Source organism: Heptranchias perlo, chromosome 20, assembly GCF_035084215.1.
Source record: "Heptranchias perlo isolate sHepPer1 chromosome 20, sHepPer1.hap1, whole genome shotgun sequence".
In the NCBI taxonomy this organism is placed as follows: Eukaryota; Metazoa; Chordata; class Chondrichthyes; order Hexanchiformes; family Hexanchidae; genus Heptranchias; species Heptranchias perlo.
The window spans coordinates 32227772-32253265 of record NC_090344.1 but is presented as its reverse complement, the minus strand read 5'-3'; the positions used below and the strand labels follow the sequence as shown (position 1 = coordinate 32253265).

The following is a 25494-nucleotide window of genomic DNA, read 5'->3' as shown; positions in this document are numbered from 1 at the left end:
GATTGAATTGTCTCCCTGTGTGTGATGGGATTGAATTGTCTCCCCCTGTGTGTGAGATGGGATTGAATTGTCTCCCTGTGTGTGAGATGGGATTGAATTGTCTCCCTGTGTGTGAGATGGGATTGAATTGTCTCTCCCTGTGTGTGAGATGGGATTGAATTGTCTCTCCCTGTGTGTGAGATGGGATTGAATTGTCTCTCCCTGTGTGTGTGAGATGGGATTGAATTGTCTCTCCCTGTGTGTGAGATGGGATTGAATTGTCTCTCCCTGTGTGTGAGTTGGGATTGAATTGTCTCTCCCTGTGTGTGAGTTGGGATTGAATTGTCTCTCCCTGTGTGTGAGATGGGATTGAATTGTCTCTCTCTGTGTGTGAGATGGGATTGAATTGTCTCTCCCTGTGTGTGAGATGGGATTGAATTGTCTCTCCCTGTGTGTGAGATGGGATTGAATTCTCTCCGTGTGTGAGATGGGATTGAATTCTCTCCGTGTGTGAGATGGGATTGAATTGTCTCCCTGTGTGTGTGATGGGATTGAATTGTCTCCCTGTGTGTGTGAGATGGGATTGAATTGTCTCTCCCTGTGTGTGTGATGGGATTGAATTGTCTCTCCCTGTGTGTGAGATGGGATTGAATTGTCTCCCTGTGTGTGTGTGATGGGATTGAATTGTCTCCCTGTGTGTGTGAGATGGGATTGAATTGTCTCTCCCTGTGTGTGTGATGGGATTGAATTGTCTCTCCCTGTGTGTGAGATGGGATTGAATTGTCTCTCCCTGTGTGTGAGATGGGATTGAATTGTCTCTCCCTGTGTGTGAGATGGGATTGAATTCTCTCTCCCTGTGTGTGAGATGGGATTGAATTCTCTCTCCCTGTGTGTGAGATGGGATTGAATTGTCTCTCCCTGTGTGTGAGATGGGATTGAATTGTCTCGCCCTGTGTGTGAGATGGGATTGAATTCTCTCTCCCTGTGTGTGAGATGGGATTGAATTCTCTCTCCCTGTGTGTGAGATGGGATTGAATTGTCTCGCCCTGTGTGTGAGATGGGATTGAATTGTCTCTCCCTGTGTGTGAGATGGGATTGAATTGTCTCCCTGTGTGTGAGATGGGATTGAATTGTCTCCCTGTGTGTGAGATGGGATTGAATTGTCTCCCTGTGTGTGAGATGGGATTGAATTGTCTCTCCCTGTGTGTGCGATGGGATTGAATTGTCTCTCCCTGTGTGTGAGATGGGATTGAATTGTCTCCCTGTGTGTGAGATGGGATTGAATTGTCTCTCCCTGTGTGTGAGATGGGATTGAATTGTCTCCCTGTGTGTGAGATGGGATTGAATTGTCTCTCCCTGTGTGTGAGATGGGATTGAATTGTCTCCCTGTGTGTGAGATGGGATTGAATTGTCTCTCCCTGTGTGTGAGATGGGATTGAATTGTCTCTCCCTGTGTGTGAGATGGGATTGAATTGTCTCGCCCTGTGTGTGAGATGGGATTGAATTGTCTCCCTGTGTGTGAGATGGGATTGAATTGTCTCCCTGTGTGTGAGATGGGATTGAATTGTCTCTCCCTGTGTGTGAGATGGGATTGAATTGTCTCTCCCTGTGTGTGCGATGGGATTGAATTGTCTCTCCCTGTGTGTGAGATGGGATTGAATTGTCTCTCCCTGTGTGTGAGATGGGATTGAATTCTCTCTCCCTGTGTGTGAGATGGGATTGAATTCTCTCTCCCTGTGTGTGAGATGGGATTGAATTGTCTCGCCCTGTGTGTGAGATGGGATTGAATTGTCTCCCTGTGTGTGAGATGGGATTGAATTGTCTCTCCCTGTGTGTGAGATGGGATTGAATTGTCTCTCCCTGTGTGTGAGATGGGATTGAATTGTCTCTCCCTGTGTGTGAGATGGGATTGAATTGTCTCCCTGTGTGTGAGATGGGATTGAATTGTCTCCCTGTGTGTGAGATGGGATTGAATTGTCTCCCTGTGTGTGAGATGGGATTGAATTGTCTCTCCCTGTGTGTGAGATGGGATTGAATTGTCTCTCCCTGTGTGTGCGATGGGATTGAATTGTCTCTCCCTGTGTGTGAGATGGGATTGAATTGTCTCTCCCTGTGTGTGAGATGGGATTGAATTCTCTCTCCCTGTGTGTGAGATGGGATTGAATTCTCTCTCCCTGTGTGTGAGATGGGATTGAATTGTCTCGCCCTGTGTGTGAGATGGGATTGAATTGTCTCCCTGTGTGTGAGATGGGATTGAATTGTCTCTCCCTGTGTGTGAGATGGGATTGAATTGTCTCTCCCTGTGTGTGTGATGGGATTGAATTGTCTCTCCCTGTGTGAGATGGGATTGAATTGTCTCTCCCTGTGTGTGAGATGGGATTGAATTGTCTCCCTGTGTGTGAGATGGGATTGAATTGTCTCTCCCTGTGTGTGAGATGGGATTGAATTGTCTCTCCCTGTGTGTGTGATGGGATTGAATTGTCTCTCCCTGTGTGTGAGATGGGATTGAATTGTCTCTCCCTGTGTGTGTGATGGGATTGAATTGTCTCTCCCTGTGTGTGAGATGGGATTGAATTGTCTCTCCCTGTGTGTGTGATGGGATTGAATTGTCTCTCCCTGTGTGTGAGATGGGATTGAATTGTCTCTCCCTGTGTGTGAGATGGGATTGAATTGTCTCTCCCTGTGTGTGAGATGGGATTGAATTGTCTCTCCCTGTGTGTGAGATGGGATTGAATTGTCTCTCCGTGTGTGAGATGGGATTGAATTGTCTCGCCCTGTGTGTGAGATGGGATTGAATTGTCTCTCCCTGTGTGTGAGATGGGATTGAATTGTCGCCCTGTGTGTGAGATGGGATTGAATTGTCGCCCTGTGTGTGAGATGGGATTGAATTGTCTCTCCCTGTGTGTGAGATGGGATTGAATTGTCTCTCCCTGTGTGTGAGATGGGATTGAATTGTCTCTCCCTGTGTGTGAGATGGGATTGAATTGTCTCTCCCTGTGTGTGAGATGGGATTGAATTGTCTCTCCCTGTGTGTGAGATGGGATTGAATTGTCTCTCCCTGTGTGTGAGATGGGATTGAATTGTCGCCCTGTGTGTGAGATGGGATTGAATTGTCTCTCCCTGTGTGTGAGATGGGATTGAATTGTCTCTCTGTGTGTGAGATGGGATTGAATTGTCTCTCCCTGTGTGTGAGATGGGATTGAATTGTCTCTCCCTGTGTGTGAGATGGGATTGAATTGTCTCTCCCTGTGTGTGTGATGGGATTGAATTGTCTCTCCCTGTGTGTGAGATGGGATTGAATTGTCTCCCTGTGTGTGAGATGGGATTGAATTGTCTCTCCCTGTGTGTGAGATGGGATTGAATTGTCTCCCTGTGTGTGAGATGGGATTGAATTGTCTCCCTGTGTGTGAGATGGGATTGAATTGTCTCCCTGTGTGTGAGATGGGATTGAATTGTCTCTCCCTGTGTGAGATGGGATTGAATTGTCGCCCTGTGTGTGAGATGGGATTGAATTGTCTCCCTGTGTGTGAGATGGGATTGAATTGTCTCCCTGTGTGTGAGATGGGATTGAATTGTCTCTCCCTGTGTGTGAGATGGGATTGAATTGTCTCCCTGTGTGTGAGATGGGATTGAATTGTCTCCGTGTGTGAGATGGGATTGAATTCTCTCCGTGTGTGAGATGGGATTGAATTGTCTCCCTGTGTGTGAGATGGGATTGAATTGTCTCTCCCTGTGTGTGAGATGGGATTGAATTGTCTCTCCCTGTGTGAGATGGGATTGAATTGTCTCCCTGTGTGTGAGATGGGATTGAATTCTCTCTCCCTGTATGTGAGATGGGATTGAATTGTCTCTCTCTGTGTGCGATGGGATTGAATTGTCTGTGTGTGAGATGGGATTGAATTGTCTGTGTGTGAGATGGGATTGAATTGTCTGTGTGTGAGATGGGATTGAATTGTCTGTGTGTGAGATGGGATTGAATTGTCTCCCTGTGTGTGAGATGGGATTGAATTGTCTCCCAGTGATGTGATTGAATTGTCTCTCTCTGATATGTGATTGAATTGTCTCTCTCTCTGATATGTGATTGAATTCTCTCTCTCCATGATATGTGATTGAATTGTCTCTCTCTCTCTGTGAGATGTGATTGAATTGTCTCTCTCTCTCTGTGATGTGATTGAATTGTCTCCCTTTGTGATGTGATTGAATTCTCTCTCTGTGATGTGATTGAATTCTCTCTCCCTCTCTCTGATATGTGATTGAATTGTCTCTGTGATGTGATTGAATTGTCTCTGTGATGTGATTGAATTCTCTCTCTGTGTGAGATGTGATTGAATTCTCTCTATATATATATGTGATTGAATTCTCTCTCTATATATGTGATTGAATTGTCTCTCTCTGTGTGATGTGATTGAATTGTCTCTCTGTGTGATATGTGATTGAATTCTCTCTCTCTATGTGATTGAATTGTCTCTCTCTGTGTGATGTGATTGAATTCTCTCTATATATGTGATTGAATTCTCTCTCTCTATATGTGATTGAATTGTCTCTCTCTGTGTGATGTGATTGAATTCTCTCTCTGTGTGATGTGATTGAATTCTCTCTCTGTGTGATGTGATTGAATTGTCTGTCTCTGTGTGATGTGATTGAATTGTCTCTCTGTGTGATATGTGATTGAATTGTCTCTATATGTGATTGAATTGTCTCTCTATATGTGATTGAATTGTCTCTGTGTGATGTGCTTGAATGCTCTCTCGAAATGATTGAATTGTCTCTCTGTGTGATGTGATTGAATTGTCTCTCTGTGAGATGGGATTGAATTGTCTGTCTGTGTGAGATGGGATTGAATTGTCTCTCTCTCTGATATGTGATTGAATTCTCTCACTGTGATGTGATTGAATTCTCTCTCTGTGATGTGATTGAATTCTCTCTCTGAGATGTGATTGAATTCTCTCTCTGAGATGTGATTGAATTCTCTCTCTGTGATGTGATTGAATTCTCTCTCTGTGATGTGATTGAATTCTCTCTCTGTGATGTGATTGAATTCTCTCTCTGTGATGTGATTGAATTCTCTCTCTGTGATGTGATTGAATTCTCTCTCTGTGATGTGATTGAATTCTCTCTCTGTGATGTGATTGAATTCTCTCTCTGTGATGTGATTGAATTCTCTCTCTGTGATGTGATTGAATTCTCTCTCTGTGATGTGATTGAATTCTCTCTCTGTGATGTGATTGAATTCTCTCTCTGTGATGTGATTGAATTGTCTCTCTGTGATGTGATTGAATTGTCTCTCTGTGATGTGATTGAATTGTCTCTATATTTATATATATATGTGATTGAATTGTCTCTGTGATGTGATTGAATTGTCTCCCTTTGTGATGTGATTGAATTCTCTCTCTGTGTGATGTGATTGAATTCTCTCTCCCTCTCTCTGATATGTGATTGAATTGTCTCTCTCTGTGTGATGTGATTGAATTGTCTCTCTCTCTGTGATGTGATTGAATTCTCTCTCTGTGTGATGTGATTGAATTCTCTCTATATGTGATTGAATTGTCTCTCTCTGTGTGATGTGATTGAATTGTCTCTCTGTGTGATGATTGAATTCTCTCTCTGTGATGTGATTGAATTCTCTCTCTGTGTGTGATGTGATTGAATTGTCTCTCTCTGTGATGTGATTGAATTCTCTCTCTGTGTGTGATGTGATTGAATTCTCTCTATATGTGATTGAATTGTCTCTCTCTGTGTGATGTGATTGAATTCTCTCTCTGTGTGTGATGTGATTGAATTCTCTCTATATGTGATTGAATTGTCTCTCTCTGTGTGATGTGATTGAATTCTCTCTATATGTGATTGAATTGTCTCTCTGTGTGATGTGATTGAATTGTCTCTCTGTGTGATGTGATTGAATTCTCTCTCTCTCTGTGATGTGATTGAATTCTCTCTCTGTGTGTGATGTGATTGAATTCTCTCTATATGTGATTGAATTGTCTGTCTCTGTGATGTGATTGAATTGTCTCTCTGTGTGATATGTGATTGAATTGTCTCTATATGTGATTGAATTGTCTCTATATGTGATTGAATTGTCTCTCTATATGTGATTGAATTGTCTCTCTATATGTGATTGAATTGTCTCCCTCTATGTGATGTGATTGAATTCTCTCTCTCTCTGTGATGTGATTGAATTGTCTCTCTGTGAGATGGGATTGAATTGTCTGTCTGTGTGAGATGGGATTGAATTGTCTCTCTCTCTGATATGTGATTGAATTCTCTCTCTGTGATGTGATTGAATTCTCTCTCTGTGATGTGATTGAATTCTCTCTCAGTGATGTGATTGAATTCTCTCTCAGTGATGTGATTGAATTCTCTCTCTGTGATGTGATTGAATTCTCTCTCTGTGATGTGATTGAATTCTCTCTCTGTGATGTGATTGAATTCTCTCTCTGTGATGTGATTGAATTGTCTCTATATTTATATATATATATGTGATTGAATTGTCTCTGATATGTGATTGAATTCTGTCTATATATATATATATATATATATATATATGTGATTGAATTCTCTCTCTCTCTGTGATGTGATTGAATTGTCTCTCTCTCTGTGATGTGATTGAATTCTCTCTCTATGATATGTGATTGAATTCTCTCTCTCTCTATGATGTGTTTGAATTGTCTCTCTCTGAGATGTGATTGAATTCTCTCTCTATGATATGTGATTGAATTCTCTCTCTCTCTGAGATGTGACTGAATTCTCTCTCTGAGATGTGACTGAATTCTCTCTCTATGATATGTGATTGAATTCTCTCTCTCTGAGATGTGACTGAATTCTCTCTCTATGATATGTGACTGAATTCTCTCTCTGAGATGTGACTGAATTCTCTCTCTATGATATGTGACTGAATTCTCTCTCTATGATATGTGGCTGAATTCTCTCTCTCTGAGATGTGGCTGAATTCTCTCTCTCTCAGATGTGACTGAATTCTCTCTGAGATGTGACTGAATTCTCTCTCTCTCAGATGTGACTGAATTCTCTCTCTCAGATGTGATTGAATTCTCCCTCTGTGATATGTGATTGAATTCTCTCTATGATATGTGACTGAATTCTCTCTGTGAGATGTGACTGAATTCTCTCTCTCTCAGATGTGACTGAATTCTCTCTCTCAGATGTGATTGAATTCTCCCTCTGTGATATGTGATTGAATTCTCTCTATGATATGTGACTGAATTCTCTCTGTGAGATGTGATTGAATTCTCTCTCTCTGAGATGTGATTGAATTCTCTCTCTCTCTCTCTCTGAGATGTGATTGAATTCTCTCTCTCTCTGTGATATGTGATTGAATTCTCTCTCTGTGATATGTGATTGAATTCTCTCTCTCTGTGATATGTGATTGAATTCTCTCTCTGAGATGTGATTGAATTCTCTCTCTCTGTGAGATGTGATTGAATTCTCTCTGTGAGATGTGATTGAATTCTCTCTCTCTATGATATGTGACTGAATTCTCTCTATATGTGATTGAATTGTCTCTCTCTGTGTGATGTGATTGAATTGTCTCTGTGTGATGTGATTGAATTGTCTCTCTGAGATGTGATTGAATTCTCTCTCTGATATGTGACTGAATTCTCTCTGTGTGATGTGACTGAATTCTCTCTCTCTCTGTGATATGTGATTGAATTCTCTCTCTCTCTGAGATGTGATTGAATTCTCTCTCTCTCTCTCTCTCTCTCTCTCTCTGTGATATGTGATTGAATTCTCTCTCTCTCTGAGATGTGATTGAATTCTCTCTCTCTCTCTGTGATGTGATTGAATTCTCTCTCTGTGATGTGATTGAATTCTCTCTCTGTGATGTGATTGAATTCTCTCTCTGTGATGTGATTGAATTCTCTCTCTGTGATGTGATTGAATTCTCTCTCTGTGATGTGATTGAATTGTCTCTGTGATGTGATTGAATTGTCTCTGTGATGTGATTGAATTCTCTCTCTGTGATGTGATTGAATTCTCTCTCTGTGATGTGATTGAATTCTCTCTCTGTGATGTGATTGAATTCTCTCTCTGTGATGTGATTGAATTGTCTCTCTGTGATGTGATTGAATTGTCTCTATATTTATATATATATGTGATTGAATTGTCTCTGTGATGTGATTGAATTGTCTCCCTTTGTGATGTGATTGAATTCTCTCTCTGTGTGATGTGATTGAATTCTCTCTCCCTCTCTCTGATATGTGATTGAATTGTCTCTCTCTGTGTGATGTGATTGAATTGTCTCTCTCTCTGTGATGTGATTGAATTCTCTCTCTGTGTGATGTGATTGAATTCTCTCTATATGTGATTGAATTGTCTCTCTCTGTGTGATGTGATTGAATTGTCTCTCTGTGTGATGATTGAATTCTCTCTCTGTGATGTGATTGAATTCTCTCTCTGTGTGTGATGTGATTGAATTGTCTCTCTCTGTGATGTGATTGAATTCTCTCTCTGTGTGTGATGTGATTGAATTCTCTCTATATGTGATTGAATTGTCTCTCTCTGTGTGATGTGATTGAATTCTCTCTATATGTGATTGAATTGTCTCTCTCTGTGTGATGTGATTGAATTGTCTCTCTGTGTGATGTGATTGAATTCTCTCTCTCTCTGTGATGTGATTGAATTCTCTCTCTGTGTGTGATGTGATTGAATTCTCTCTATATGTGATTGAATTGTCTGTCTCTGTGATGTGATTGAATTGTCTCTCTGTGTGATATGTGATTGAATTGTCTCTATATGTGATTGAATTGTCTCTATATGTGATTGAATTGTCTCTCTATATGTGATTGAATTGTCTCTCTATATGTGATTGAATTGTCTCCCTCTATGTGATTGAATTCTCTCTCTCTCTGTGATGTGATTGAATTCTCTCTCTCTCTGTGATGTGATTGAATTGTCTCTCTGTGAGATGGGATTGAATTGTCTGTCTGTGTGAGATGTGATTGAATTGTCTCTCTCTCTGATATGTAATTGAATTCTCTCTCTGTGATGTGATTGAATTCTCTCTCTGTGATGTGATTGAATTCTCTCTCAGTGATGTGATTGAATTCTCTCTCAGTGATGTGATTGAATTCTCTCTCTGTGATGTGATTGAATTCTCTCTCTGTGATGTGATTGAATTCTCTCTCTGTGATGTGATTGAATTCTCTCTCTGTGATGTGATTGAATTGTCTCTATATTTATATATATATATGTGATTGAATTCTCTCTCTCTCTGTGATGTGATTGAATTGTCTCTCTCTCTGTGATGTGATTGAATTCTCTCTCTATGATATGTGATTGAATTCTCTCTCTCTCTATGATGTGTTTGAATTGTCTCTCTCTGAGATGTGATTGAATTCTCTCTCTATGATATGTGATTGAATTCTCTCTCTCTCTGAGATGTGACTGAATTCTCTCTCTGAGATGTGACTGAATTCTCTCTCTATGATATGTGATTGAATTCTCTCTCTCTGAGATGTGACTGAATTCTCTCTCTATGATATGTGACTGAATTCTCTCTCTGAGATGTGACTGAATTCTCTCTCTATGATATGTGACTGAATTCTCTCTCTATGATATGTGGCTGAATTCTCTCTCTCTGAGATGTGGCTGAATTCTCTCTCTCTCAGATGTGACTGAATTCTCTCTGAGATGTGACTGAATTCTCTCTCTCTCAGATGTGACTGAATTCTCTCTCTCAGATGTGATTGAATTCTCCCTCTGTAATATGTGATTGAATTCTCTCTATGATATGTGACTGAATTCTCTCTGTGAGATGTGACTGAATTCTCTCTCTCTCAGATGTGACTGAATTCTCTCTCTCAGATGTGATTGAATTCTCCCTCTGTGATATGTGATTGAATTCTCTCTATGATATGTGACTGAATTCTCTCTGTGAGATGTGACTGAATTCTCTCTCTCTGTGAGATGTGACTGAATTCTCTCTCTCTGTGAGATGTGACTGAATTCTCTCTCTCTGTGAGATGTGACTGAATTCTCTCTCTGTGATGTGACTGAATTCTCTCTCTGAGATGTGATTGAATTCTCTCTCTGAGATGTGATTGAATTCTCTCTCTGAGATGTGATTGAATTCTCTCTCTGAGATGTGATTGAATTCTCTCTGAGATGTGATTGAATTCTCTCTGAGATGTGATTGAATTCTCTCTGAGATGTGATTGAATTCTCTCTGAGATGTGATTGAATTCTCTCTGAGATGTGATTGAATTCTCTCTGAGATGTGATTGAATTCTCTCTGAGATGTGATTGAATTCTCTCTGAGATGTGATTGAATTCTCTCTGAGATGTGATTGAATTCTCTCTGAGATGTGATTGAATTCTCTCTCTCTATGATATGTGATTGAATTCTCTCTCTCTGTGTGATGTGATTGAATTCTCTCTCTGAGATGTGATTGAATTCTCTCTATGATATGTGATTGAATTCTCTCTCTCTGAGATGTGATTGAATTCTCTCTCTATGATATGTGACTGAATTCTCTCTCTCTATGATATGTGATTGAATTCTCTCTCTCTGTGTGATGTGATTGAATTCTCTCTCTGAGATGTGATTGAATTCTCTCTATGATATGTGATTGAATTCTCTCTCTCTATGATATGTGATTGAATTCTCTCTCTGAGATGTGATTGAATTCTCTCTCTATGATATGTGACTGAATTCTCTCTCTCTCTATGATATGTGATTGAATTCTCTCTATGATATGTGATTGAATTCTCTCTCTGATATGTGACTGAATTCTCTCTCTGTGCGATGTGACTGAATTCTCTCTCTCTGTGAGATGTGACTGAATTCTCTCTGCGATGTGACTGAATTCTCTCTCTGTGTGATGTGATTGAATTCTCTCTGAGATGTGATTGAATTCTCTCTGAGATGTGATTGAATTCTCTCTGAGATGTGATTGAATTCTCTCTGAGATGTGATTGAATTCTCTCTGAGATGTGATTGAATTCTCTCTGAGATGTGATTGAATTCTCTGAGATGTGATTGAATTCTCTCTGAGATGTGATTGAATTCTCTCTGAGATGTGATTGAATTCTCTCTGAGATGTGATTGAATTCTCTCTGAGATGTGATTGAATTCTCTCTATGATGTGATTGAATTCTCTCTCTCTGTGTGATGTGATTGAATTCTCTCTCTGAGATGTGATTGAATTCTCTCTATGATATGTGACTGAATTCTCTCTCTATGATGTGATTGAATTCTCTCTCTATGATGTGATTGAATTCTCTCTCTCTGAGATGTGATTGAATTCTCTCTCTATATGTGATTGAATTCTCTCTCTGATATGTGACTGAATTCTCTCTCTGTGATGTGACTGAATTCTCTCTCTGTGTGATGTGATTGAATTCTCTCTCTGAGATGTGATTGAATTCTCTCTCTATGATATGTGATTGAATTCTCTCTCTGTGATATGTGATTGAATTCTCTCTCTCTGAGATGTGACTGAATTCTCTCTCTATGGTATGTGATTGAATTCTCTCTCTATATGTGATTGAATTCTCTCTCTGATATGTGACTGAATTCTCTCTCTGTGATGTGACTGAATTCTCTCTCTCTCTGAGATGTGATTGAATTCTCTCAGATGTGATTGAATTCTCTGAGATGTGATTGAATTCTCTGTGAGATGTGATTGAATTCTCTGTGAGATGTGATTGAATTCTCTCAGATGTGATTGAATTCTCTCTGTGATATGTGATTGAATTCTCTCTGTGATATGTGATTGAATTCTCTCTCTCTGAGATGTGATTGAATTCTCTCTCTCTCTCTCTCTGAGATGTGATTGAATTCTCTCTCTCTCTGTGATATGTGATTGAATTCTCTCTCTCTCTGTGATATGTGATTGAATTCTCTCTCTCTGTGATATGTGATTGAATTCTCTCTCTGAGATGTGATTGAATTCTCTCTCTCTGTGAGATGTGATTGAATTCTCTCTGTGAGATGTGATTGAATTCTCTCTCTCTATGATATGTGACTGAATTCTCTCTATATGTGATTGAATTGTCTCTCTCTGTGTGATGTGATTGAATTGTCTCTGTGTGATGTGATTGAATTGTCTCTCTGAGATGTGATTGAATTCTCTCTCTGATATGTGACTGAATTCTCTCTGTGTGATGTGACTGAATTCTCTCTCTCTCTGTGATATGTGATTGAATTCTCTCTCTCTCTGAGATGTGATTGAATTCTCTCTCTCTCTCTCTCTCTCTCTCTGTGATATGTGATTGAATTCTCTCTCTCTCTGAGATGTGATTGAATTCTCTCTCTCTCTCTGTGATATGTGATTGAATTCTCTCTCTGAGATGTGATTGAATTCTCTCTGAGATGTGACTGAATTCTCTCTCTCTATGATATGTGATTGAATTCTCTCTCTCTCTCTGAGATGTGATTGAATTCTCTCTCTCTCTGTGATATGTGATTGAATTCTCTCTCTCTCTGTGATATGTGATTGAATTCTCTCTCTCTGTGATATGTGATTGAATTCTCTCTCTGAGATGTGATTGAATTCTCTCTCTGTGATGTGATTGAATTCTCTCTCTCTGTGAGATGTGATTGAATTCTCTCTGTGAGATGTGATTGAATTCTCTCTCTCTATGATATGTGACTGAATTCTCTCTCTCTATGATATGTGACTGAATTCTCTCTATATGTGATTGAATTGTCTCTCTCTGTGTGATGTGATTGAATTGTCTCTGTGTGATGTGATTGAATTGTCTCTCTGAGATGTGATTGAATTCTCTCTCTGATATGTGACTGAATTCTCTGTGTGATGTGACTGAATTCTCTCTCTCTGTGATATGTGATTGAATTCTCTCTCTCTCTCTCTCTCTCTGTGATATGTGATTGAATTCTCTCTCTCTCTGAGATGTGATTGAATTCTCTCTCTCTCTGTGATATGTGATTGAATTCTCTCTCTGAGATGTGATTGAATTCTCTCTGAGATGTGACTGAATTCTCTCTCTCTATGATATGTGATTGAATTCTCTCTCTCTCTGTGTGATGTGACTGAATTCTCTCTCTCTGTGATGTGACTGAATTCTCTCTCTCTGTGATGTGATTGAATTCTCTCTCTGTGATATGTGATTGAATTCTCTGTGATATGTGATTGAATTCTCTCTGTGATATGTGATTGAATTCTCTCTCTCTGTGATGTGATTGAATTCTCTCTCTGATATGTGATTGAATTCTCTCTCTGTGATGTGATTGAATTCTCTCTGTGATATGTGACTGAATTCTCTCTCTGTGATGTGATTGAATTCTCTCTCTGATATGTGATTGAATTCTCTCTGTGATATGTGATTGAATTCTCTCTCTGATATGTGATTGAATTCTCTCTCTGATATGTGACTGAATTCTCTCTCTGTGATATGTGACTGAATTCTCTCTCTGTGATATGTGACTGAATTCTCTCTCTGAGATGTGACTGAATTCTCTCTCTGTGATATGTGACTGAATTCTCTCTCTGTGATATGTGATTGAATTCTCTCTGTGATATGTGATTGAATTCTCTCTCTGATATGTGATTGAATTCTCTCTCTGATATGTGACTGAATTCTCTCTGTGTGATGTGACTGAATTCTCTCTCTCTCTGTGATATGTGATTGAATTCTCTCTCTCTCTGAGATGTGATTGAATTCTCTCTCTCTCTCTCTCTCTCTCTGTGATATGTGATTGAATTCTCTCTCTCTCTGAGATGTGATTGAATTCTCTCTCTCTCTCTCTGTGATATGTGATTGAATTCTCTCTCTGAGATGTGATTGAATTCTCTCTGAGATGTGACTGAATTCTCTCTCTCTATGATATGTGATTGAATTCTCTCTCTCTCTGTGTGATGTGACTGAATTCTCTCTCTCTGTGATGTGACTGAATTCTCTCTCTCTGTGATATGTGATTGAATTCTCTCTCTGTGATGTGATTGAATTCTCTCTCTGATATGTGATTGAATTCTCTCTCTGTGATGTGATTGAATTCTCTCTGTGATATGTGACTGAATTCTCTCTCTGATATGTGATTGAATTCTCTCTGTGATATGTGATTGAATTCTCTCTCTGATATGTGATTGAATTCTCTCTCTGATATGTGACTGAATTCTCTCTCTGATATGTGACTGAATTCTCTCTCTGTGATATGTGATTGAATTCTCTCTGTGATATGTGACTGAATTCTCTCTCTGATATGTGACTGAATTCTCTCTCTGATATGTGACTGAATTCTCTCTCTGTGATATGTGATTGAATTCTCTCTCTGAGATGTGACTGAATTCTCTCTCTCTCTGAGATGTGATTGAATTCTCTCAGATGTGATTGAATTCTCTGTGAGATGTGATTGAATTCTCTGTGAGATGTGATTGAATTCTCTGTGAGATGTGATTGAATTCTCTGTGAGATGTGATTGAATTCTCTGTGAGATGTGATTGAATTCTCTCAGATGTGATTGAATTCTCTCTGTGATATGTGATTGAATTCTCTCTGTGATATGTGATTGAATTCTCTCTCTCTCAGATGTGATTGAATTCTCTCTCTCTCTCTGAGATGTGATTGAATTCTCTCTCTCTCTGTGATATGTGATTGAATTCTCTCTCTCTCTGTGATATGTGATTGAATTCTCTCTCTCTGTGATATGTGATTGAATTCTCTCTCTGAGATGTGATTGAATTCTCTCTCTGTGATGTGATTGAATTCTCTCTCTCTGTGAGATGTGATTGAATTCTCTCTGTGAGATGTGATTGAATTCTCTCTCTCTATGATATGTGACTGAATTCTCTCTCTCTATGATATGTGACTGAATTCTCTCTATATGTGATTGAATTGTCTCTCTCTGTGTGATGTGATTGAATTGTCTCTGTGTGATGTGATTGAATTGTCTCTCTGAGATGTGATTGAATTCTCTCTCTGATATGTGACTGAATTCTCTGTGTGATGTGACTGAATTCTCTCTCTCTGTGATATGTGATTGAATTCTCTCTCTCTCTGAGATGTGATTGAATTCTCTCTCTCTCTCTCTCTCTCTGTGATATGTGATTGAATTCTCTCTCTCTCTGAGATGTGATTGAATTCTCTCTCTCTCTGTGATATGTGATTGAATTCTCTCTCTGAGATGTGATTGAATTCTCTCTGAGATGTGACTGAATTCTCTCTCTCTATGATATGTGATTGAATTCTCTCTCTCTCTGTGTGATGTGACTGAATTCTCTCTCTCTGTGATGTGACTGAATTCTCTCTCTCTGTGATGTGATTGAATTCTCTCTCTGTGATATGTGATTGAATTCTCTCTGTGATATGTGATTGAATTCTCTCTGTGATATGTGATTGAATTCTCTCTCTCTGTGATGTGATTGAATTCTCTCTCTGATATGTGATTGAATTCTCTCTCTGTGATGTGATTGAATTCTCTCTGTGATATGTGACTGAATTCTCTCTCTGTGATGTGATTGAATTCTCTCTCTGATATGTGATTGAATTCTCTCTGTGATATGTGATTGAATTCTCTCTCTGATATGTGATTGAATTCTCTCTCTGATATGTGACTGAATTCTCTCTCTCTGATATGTGACTGAATTCTCTCTCTGTGATATGTGACTGAATTCTCTCTCTGAGATGTGACTGAATTCTCTCTCTGTGATATGTGACTGAATTCTCTCTCTGTGATATGTGATTGAATTCTCTCTGTGATATGTGATTGAATTCTCTCTCTGATATGTGATTGAATTCTCTCTCTGATATGTGACTGAATTCTCTGATATGTGACTGAATTCTCTCTCTGTGATATGTGACTGAATTCTCTCTCTGTGATATGTGACTGAATTCTCTCTCTCTGATATGTGATTGAATTCTCTCTCTCTGATATGTGACTGAATTCTCTCTCTCTGATATGTGACTGAATTCTCTCTCTGATATGTGACTGAATTCTCTCTCTGTGATATGTGACTGAATTCTCTCTCTGTGATATGTGACTGAATTCTCTCTCTGAGATGTGACTGAATTCTCTCTCTGTGATATGTGATTGAATTCTCTCTCTCTGATATGTGACTGAATTCTCTCTCTGTGATATGTGATTGAATTCTCTCTCTCTGATATGTGATTGAATTCTCTCTGTGATATGTGATTGAATTCTCTCTCTGATATGTGATTGAATTCTCTCTCTGATATGTGACTGAATTCTCTCTCTGTGATATGTGACTGAATTCTCTCTCTGTGATATGTGACTGAATTCTCTCTCTCTGATATGTGATTGAATTCTCTCTCTGATATGTGACTGAATTCTCTCTCTGTGATATGTGACTGAATTCTCTCTCTGTGATATGTGACTGAATTCTCTCTCTCTGATATGTGATTGAATTCTCTGATATGTGATTGAATTCTCTCTCTGATATGTGACTGAATTCTCTCTCTGATATGTGACTGAATTCTCTCTCTCTGATATGTGATTGAATTCTCTCTCTCTGATATGTGATTGAATTCTCTCTCTGATATGTGACTGAATTCTCTCTCTGTGATATGTGACTGAATTCTCTCTCTCTGATATGTGATTGAATTCTCTCTCTGATATGTGATTGAATTCTCTCTCTGATATGTGATTGAATTCTCTCTCTGATATGTGATTGAATTCTCTCTCTCTGATATGTGATTGAATTCTCTCTCTCTGATATGTGATTGAATTCTCTCTCTGATATGTGACTGAATTCTCTCTCTGTGATATGTGACTGAATTCTCTCTCTGTGATATGTGACTGAATTCTCTCTCTCTGATATGTGATTGAATTCTCTGATATGTGATTGAATTCTCTCTCTGATATGTGACTGAATTCTCTCTCTGATATGTGACTGAATTCTCTCTCTCTGATATGTGATTGAATTCTCTCTCTCTGATATGTGATTGAATTCTCTCTCTGATATGTGATTGAATTCTCTCTCTGATATGTGATTGAATTCTCTCTCTCTGATATGTGACTGAATTCTCTCTCTCTGATATGTGATTGAATTCTCTCTCTGATATGTGATTGAATTCTCTCTCTGATATGTGATTGAATTCTCTCTCTGATATGTGATTGAATTCTCTCTCTGATATGTGACTGAATTCTCTCTCTGATATGTGACTGAATTCTCTCTCTGTGATATGTGACTGAATTCTCTCTCTGTGATATGTGACTGAATTCTCTCTCTGTGATATGTGACTGAATTCTCTCTCTGATATGTGACTGAATTCTCTCTCTGATATGTGACTGAATTCTCTCTCTGATATGTGATTGAATTCTCTCTCTGTGATATGTGATTGAATTCTCTCTCTGATATGTGATTGAATTCTCTCTCTGATATGTGACTGAATTCTCTCTCTGATATGTGACTGAATTCTCTCTCTGATATGTGACTGAATTCTCTCTCTCTGATATGTGACTGAATTCTCTCTCTGTGATATGTGACTGAATTCTCTCTCTCAGATGTGACTGAGCTTTCCTCCCATCCTCTCCACTCTGAGTGACGTGCTGCACACATGGGCTGACGTCTGATGACGCGGTGCGTTGCCGGGGGGGGGGCTTTAGTGACGTCAGTGCGTTGTGCGGTGAGTCAGGGGCTCACGGCCGGCAGGGGATGGCGAAGAGGCGGATCCTCAAGGTAAGCGGGGCCGGGAGAAGGGGATGAGGGCCGTGCCTGGGCTCGGCCCGACCTGGCCGCCGCCTCCAGCCTCTGTTTCCGGCACCTCCCAGCCTCTCGGAGCCGACTTATCACGAGTCTGGCCCGGCGTCATCGAGCGGGAGGGATCAGGCCCCGGCCGGGCTGTCGCCCAGAGGGCGAGGCCGCCGGCGGCCGGTGCAGCGCTGTAGCGGGAGGTCGGGGGCTGGAGCCGGGGCCCGGGCGGCCCCCCCCCCCATCCGGAAGTCGGTTTGTTTTGTGGCGCTGCCGAGTGAGGGCCGGGCCTGGAGCGGTTCCCAGGTCCGCCTGTGAGGGTGTGGAGAGCGGCCCGGGGTCGGCGGCTCTGCGCTGGGCTCAGGGATGGCCCCCCCCCCCCCCCTCGCACGGTGATCCGCCGCGCACTCTGTCAGGCAGCCCACCCCAGGGGGGAAGGAGAGAGATCAGGGGGGAGTGAGGGAAGAGATACCCCCGGAGGGGTGGAGAGAGATGGAGGGGCGTGGGTCGAGAGATTGAGGGCTGTGGATGCTGAGTCATTGAATATGTTCAAGGCTGAGATGGATAGATTTATGGACTCGAGGGCAACCCAGGGGTATGGGGATCGGGCGGGAAAGTGGAGTTGAGGTCGAAGATCAGCCATGATCTGATTGAATGGCTCGAGGGGCCGAATGGTTTCTTCCTGCTCCGATTTCTTATGTTCTTCTGAGGGAGGGAATAGAAATCGGAGGGGTAGTGGTCAGGCAGTGCGAAGCGGGGAGGGGGTGGTCAGGGAGTGTGAAGAGGATATCGGCGGAAGGGGAAAGAGATCAGGGATGGGGTGGGTGATTGGTGGGAGGGGAGAGATTGAGGGGGTGGAGAAATCGAGGAGGGGAGGGGGAAGGGGAGATCAGGGGTATGGGAGGGGGAGAGATCGCGCCAAGGGAGAGATCAAGTGGTGGGGGGGGGGGGGGATGGGGGCCTCGGTTTTGGGATGGAGGTCTCGGTTTTGGGATGGAGGTCTCTGCCTCGGAGCGGAGAGAGATTGGGCAGAGGCAGAGATAGGGATGGGGGTCTCAGTCTCGGGATGGAGAGAGATCGGGTAGTGGGGGTCTCGGCCTCGGGATGGAGCGAGATCAGTCAGGGAGAGATTAGGTCGGGGGTGGGGGTCTCAGCCTCGCAATGGGGAGCGATCGGTGGGTGTGGGTCTCGGCCTCGGGATGGAGAGAGATTGAGCAGAGGGAGCGATTTAGGGATGGGGGCCTTGGGATGGAGAGAGATCGGTCAGGGAGAGATTAGGTCGGGGATGGGGGTCTCTGCCTCGCAATGGGGAGAGATCGGAGGGTGGGGTCTCTGCCTTGCAATGGGGAGAGATCGGAGGGTGGGGGTCTCTGCCTCGGGATGGAGATCGATCGGGGGTGGGGGTCTCTGCTTTGGGATGGAGAGAGATTGGGCAGAGGGAGAGATTTAGGAGGGGGGATGGAGGACTCGGCAGTATTCAAACCTGTGAAGTGAGTGATGCGCGTTTCATTCTCGAGAATGTGGTGCTTGTGAGAGTTGAGATGAACACCACATGCACAGCCTTCTCTTGATCCACAAATCACCCCAATGCCCCAAGAATGTGAACCCTTCCCTCCTGCACCAGACCTGAAGCCACCCATTGACCTTCCTAAGCTTCCGCTCCTTCACATTGGCACAAGCAGCACTCTGCAGATTCCTACCCTTCAAGTCTTGTTTTCTAAACTCGTGCCCAACTTCTTCGAATCTGCGCTTTATGTGACCCAGCGGGGCGGCCTTGAGCTGTGCGTGGAGTGCGATGTGTAGGGCATCGTGTATCCAACGGCAGCACATGGGCATCGAGTGTCGGAGAATTGAGGTTGTGGGGACAGATTGTGCAGCAGTTGGTCACAGGGAGGATGTGGGGTTGCTGGATCAGATTGTACAGAACGTGGTCATCCAGGCAACAATGCTTGGCAGTCCAGGACACAGAGATAATGGAGAGAGAGAGACGGGTGGTGAGCATCCACAGGGGCGGCAGAAAGGAAGACTTGCATTTATATAGCGCCTTTCACTACCTTAGGTTGTCCCAAAGCGCTTTACAGCCAGTGAAGTACCTTTGAAGTGTAATCACTGTTGCGATGTAGGAAACACAGCAGCCAATTTGCGCACAGCAAGATCCCACAAACAGCAATGAGGTAATGGCCAGATCATCTGTTTTTGATGTTGGTTCCTTTTCGAAATAATGCCGTGGGATATTTTACGTCCACCTGGGAGGCCACACGGGACCTCGGTTCAACATCTCATCCGAAAGACGGATAAAGGCAGAGGGAGATGAGACCCACTGTTGGAAGGAGCTGGCACTGCCCAGCAGATAGTGCAGGGACAGGCTTCACCTGAACCGAATCAGCACCTATCTCCTCGCAGAGAGGGTGAATGGAGCATAGTGGGGGGGGGGGGTGGATCAATCTAAAGCAATATGGCAGTGGGTGGGGAACGTCTGGGGGTTGAGACCAGGGCAGGACAGCAAGATTAATACGTGAACTAGAAGCAGAAGGCTTAGCTGAAGTAAATGGTGAAAAAAATATTATCGGAGGAGAAGAGTTGAGAAATCGCGACCACGACATTGGTTCGATGTAAGAATGGAAAAGGCCAAGATCAGGGTTCCAGATTGAGAAAAGGCAAAGTTCAGTGAGATAGAGAGGGGTGTGGCCTGAATTAACTGGGCAGAAAAGTTAGCAAGTAGGTCAAAGGATGAATGGTGGGAAATCGTCAAATATAAGATGGCGAGAGTACAATATAAGTACAAGGCGATGAGAGGATGTGTCAAAGAAAAGAGTTCTGTGGATAAATAGAGATTAATATGAAAATGAAACTGAAAGTTAATAGGCACGTGGTACAGTGAGGCCCAATGATGAGTGAAAATAACCATGGGAAAATAGACCAAGCTTTTGATCACCTGTCCTAATATCTTCTTTGGCTCATGTCAATTTTTGTCTGATATCGCTCCTGTGACGCGCCTTGCGACGTTTTACTACGTTAAAGATGCTGTATAAATGCAAGTTGTTGTCATGGGGAAGGGACAATAGAAATCAGAGGAGCTTAAAGGGAACATTAACAAAGGCTAGCAGATAATATAAATGCAAATAGCAAGCGATTTTAAAAGTGTATAGAAAAAGTAAAATAATACTTAAAGAATGAGTCGCAGCCCTCAGAGTTGAATCATAGAATCTTACAGCACAGAAGGAGGCCATTCGGCCCGTCGTGCCTGTGCCGGCTCTTTGAAAGAGCTGTCCGATTTAGTCCCACTCCCCCTGCTCTTTCCCCATCACCCTGCAAATTGGTTCTGTTCAAGTACATGTCCAATTGCCTTTTGAAAGTTGTAATGGAATTTGCTTCCACCACCTTTTCAGGTAGTGATTCCCAGCCCTTACCAACCCTCTGTGTGATAAAATTTCTCCTCATTTCCCCTCTAGTTCTTTTGCCAATTATTTTAAATCTCTGACCTCTGGTTACCGACCCACTTGCGAGAGGAAACAGTTTCTCCCTACTTGCTCTATCAAAACCCCTCATGATTTTGAACACCTCTATTAGGTCTCCCCTTAATCTTCTCTGTTCTGAGGAGAACAACCCCAGTCTCTCCACATAACTGAATTTTTTCATTCCTGGAACCATTCTAGTAAATCTCTTCTGCTCCCTCTCTAAGGCCTTGACATCCTTCCTAAAGTGCGGTGCCTAGAACTGAACACAATCCGCCTAACCAGTGTTTTATAAAGGTTTAGCAGAACTCCCTTGCTTTTGTACTCTAAGCCTCTATTAATAAAGCCAAGGATCCCATATGCTTTTTTAACAGTCTTTTCTCAAACTGTCCTGCCACCTTCGAAGATTTGTGTACGTGCATCCCCAGATCTCTCTGTTCCTGCACCCCCTTTAAAATTGTACCATTTAGTTTATATTGCCTCTCCTCATTCTTCCTACCCAGATGTGTCACTTCACACTTCTGTGTTAAATTTATCTCCCTGGATGACGAAAGAGATAGAGGGTAAGACGAAGCAGAAAAAGGGGGCATTTGACAGATGTCAGGTTGATAATTCAGGTGAGAACCAGGCTGAATATAGAAAGTACAGAGGAGAAGTGAAAAAGGAAATAAGAGGGAGTATGAGAATAGACTGGCGGCCAACATAAAAGGGAATCCAAATGTCTTCTATAGGTAGATAAACAGTAAACTGGTAGTACAGGGAGTGATGGGGCCGATTAGGGACCAAAAAGGAGATCTACACATGGAGGCAGAGGGATGGCTGAGGTACTAAATGAGTACTTTGTATCTGTCTTTACCAAAGAAATGCTGCCAGTCACAGTAAGAGGGGAGGAAGTTGAGATACTGGATGGGGTGAAAATTGATAGAGGAGGTACTAGAAAGGCTGGCTATACTTGAAAGTAGATAAGTCACCCGGTCCGGATGGGATGCATCCTAGGTTGCTGAGGGAAGTAAGGGTGGAAATTGCGGAGGTGCTGGCCATAATCTTCCAAACATCCTTAGATACAGGGGGTGGTGCCAGAGGACTGGAGAATTGCAAATGTTACACCCTTGTTCAAAAAAGGGTGTAAGGATAAACCCAGCAACTACAGGCCAGTCAGTTTAACCTCGGTGGTGGGGAAACTTTTAGAAACAATAATCTGGGACAAAATTAATAGTCACTTGGACAATTGCGGATTAATAAAGGAAAGCCAGCACGGATTTGTTAAAGGCAAATCTTGTTTAACTAACTTGATTGAGTTTTTTGATGAGGTAACAGAGAGGGTCGATGAGGGCAATGCGGTGGATGTGGTGTATATGGACTTCCAAAAGGCATTTGATAAAGTGCTACATAATAGGCTTGTCAGCAAAATTGAAGAAATAAAAGGGGCAGTGGCAGCATGGATACGAAATTGGCTAAGTGACAGGAAACAGAGTAGCGGTGAACGGTTGTTTTACAGTGGTTCCCCAGAGGTCGGTACTAGGACTGCTGCGTTTTTGATATATTAATGACTTGGACTTGGGTGTACAGGGCACAATTTCAAAATTTGCAGATGACACAAAACTTGGAAGTGTAGCAAACAGTGAGGAGGATAATAATAGACTTCAAGAGGACATAGACAGGCTGGTGGCATGGGCGGACACATAGCAGATGAAATTTAATGCAGAGAAGTGGACGTGAAGGCCTTAGAGGGGGTGCAGAAAAGATTTACTAGAATGTTTCCAGGGATGAGGGACTTCAGTTACATGGATAGACTGGAGAAGCTGGGGTTGTTCTCCTTAGAGCAGAGAAGGTGGAGAGGAGATTTGAAAGGTGTTCAAAATTGTGAGGGGTCTCGACAGTAGATAGAGAGAAACTGTTCCCATTGGCAGAAGGGTCAATAACCAGAGGACATAGATTTAAGGTGATTGGCAAAAGAACCAAAGGTGACATGAGGAAAAACTTTTTTTACACAGCAAGTGGTTGTGATCTGGAATGCACTGCCCGAGGGGGTGGTGGAGGCAAATTCAATCATGGCCTTCAAAAGGGAATTGGATAAGTACTTGAAGGGAAAAAATTTACAGTCCTACTGGGAAACGGCAGGGGAATGGGACTAGCTGATTGCTCTTGCAGAGAGCCTGCACGGGCTCAACGGGCTGAATGGCCACCTTCTGTGCTTTAACCATTCTATGAATCTCTGATACATTTTGGCAGGAAGAACAAGGAGAGGCAATATAAACTATATTGTTAATGGTACAATTCTAAAGGGGGCGCAGGAACAGAGTGACCTGGGAGTATATGTGCACAAATCTCTGAAGGTGGCAGGACAAGTTGAGAAAGCGGAAAGTTAAAAAAGCATACGGGATCCTGGGCTTTATAAACAGAGGCATAGAGTACAAAAGCAAGGAAGTTATGATGAACCTTTATAAATCACTGGTTCAGCCACAACTGGAGCATTGTGTCCAATTCTGGGCACCGCACTTTAGGAAGGATGTGAAGGCCTTAGAGAGGGTGCAGAAAAGATTTACTAGAATGGTTCCAGGAATGAGGGACTTTAGTTACATGGATGGACTGGAGAAGCTGGGGTTGTTCTCCTTAGAGTGGAGAAGGTTGAGAGGAGATTTGATAGAGGTGTTCAAAATCATGAAGGGTTTAGATAAAGTAAATAGAGAGAAACTGTTCCATTGACGGAAGGGTTGAGAACCAGAGGACACAGATTTCAAGGTGTTTGGCAAAAGAACCAAAGGCAACATGAGGAAAAACTTTTTTACGCAGCGAGTGGTTGTGATCTGGAATGTGCTGCCTGAAAGGGTGGTGGAGGCAGATTCAATCGTGGCTTTCAAAAAGGAATTGGATAAATATTTAAAGGGAAAAAATTTGGAGGGCAATGGGGAAAGAGCGGGGGAATGGGACTAACTGGATTGCTCTTGCAATGAGCCGGCAGAGGCTCGATGGGCCAAATAGCTGCAACGATTCTATGATTCCAAATTTCATCTGCCGTGTGTCTTCCCATTTCACCAGTCTGTCGATATCCTCCTGAAGTCTGTTTCTATCCTCCACATTGGTTACTACATTTCTGAGTTTCATGTCATCTGCAAACTTTGAAGTGATACCCTCCATACCCAAGTCCAGGTTGTTAATATATATCAAAAAGAGCTGTGGTCCTAATATTGACCCCTGGGGAACACCATTGTATTCTTCCCTCCAGTCCGAAAAACAACCGTTCACCACTACTCTGCTTTCTGTCCTGCAGCCAATTTTGTACCCACGCTGCCACTGTCTCTTTAATCCCATAGGCTTTAATTTTGCTAACAAGTCTATTTTGTGGTACTTTATCAAATGGCTTTTGAAAGTCCATATACACAACATCAACAAGTTTCGGGACGAAATCCAGACGTTAGGGCTGAGGCAGCTGAAGGCACGGCCGCCAATGGTGGGGCAATGAAAATTGGAGGAGTGCAGAAATTTAGAATTGAGGTGGTTTGACTGGAGAGGAGTGGATATGAAAACTTTGTTCGAGAAGGGAGAAGAGGATAATCGTGGTAATCACAGATCAGTTGTGCCCGAACGTATGGGATCCATCAACCAAGATAATATTGGTGCGGTTTTTAGAAATGTACGCGTTAACCGAGGGTATTTAGCATGTATTTGTTAAAGGCAAGTTATGCTTGATGAATTTAATACTGCGTTTGAACATGGCATAAAGAAATGTAACATAATGGATAGAAAGTTTGCCCATGAACAGGAAACGATGGGATGGGGTAAATGGGTATTACTTAGACTGGGGTTGGGAGTGATGTTCCCCATAGATCAGTGCTGGGTACACTTTTGTTATTGATACACGTACATAATTTTGACTTAGGCATTGAATATCAAATATATTTGTCCTCCTATACCAGAGGACCGGTAAACACAGGGGGGTGGGTCAATTGCTCTCCCCCCGGTAGCTGTGGGTCAGTTTTGCCCCCCTCCTTCCCCCGGTAGCCCCCTCCTTCCCCCGGTAGCCCCCTCCTTCCCCCGGTAGCCCCCTCCCCCCCTCCTTCCCCCGGTAGCCCCCCCCCCCTCCTTCCCCCGGTAGCCCCCCCCCTTCCCCTTCCCCCGGTAGCCGCCCCCCCTTCCCCTTCCCCCGGTAGCCGCCCCCCCCTTCCCCTTCCCCCGGTAGCCCTTCCCCTTCCCCTTCCCCCGGTAGCCCTTCCCCTTCCCCCGGTAGCCCTTCCCCTTCCCCCGGTAGCCCCCCCCCTTCCCCCGGTAGCCCCCCCCCTTCCCCCGGTAGCCCCCCCCCTTCCCCCGGTAGCCCCCCCCCTTCCCCTTCCCCCGGTAGCCCCCCCCCCTTCCCCTTCCCCCGGTAGCACCCCCCCTTCCCCTTCCCCCGGTAGCCCCCCCCCTTCCCCTTCCCCCGGTAGCACCCCCCCTTC

The 25494-nt window shown here is 42.7% G+C and overlaps 2 protein-coding genes across 2 annotated transcripts in view; both read left to right on the top strand.

Annotated features, from left to right (window-relative positions):
• LOC137335684 (cytochrome c oxidase subunit 5B, mitochondrial-like) overlaps positions 1-25494 on the top strand; it is a 115019-nt gene that overhangs the window by 31980 nt on the left and 57545 nt on the right. The window lies entirely within an intron of this gene.
• LOC137335681 (ubiquitin-conjugating enzyme E2 D4-like) overlaps positions 17427-25494 on the top strand; it is a 31119-nt gene continuing 23051 nt past the window's right edge. The window contains exon 1 of the mRNA XM_068000970.1: positions 17427-17594. Within this exon, the coding sequence (XP_067857071.1) occupies positions 17571-17594 (24 nt within the window). The 5' untranslated portion in view covers positions 17427-17570. The remainder of the gene's footprint in view (positions 17595-25494) is intronic.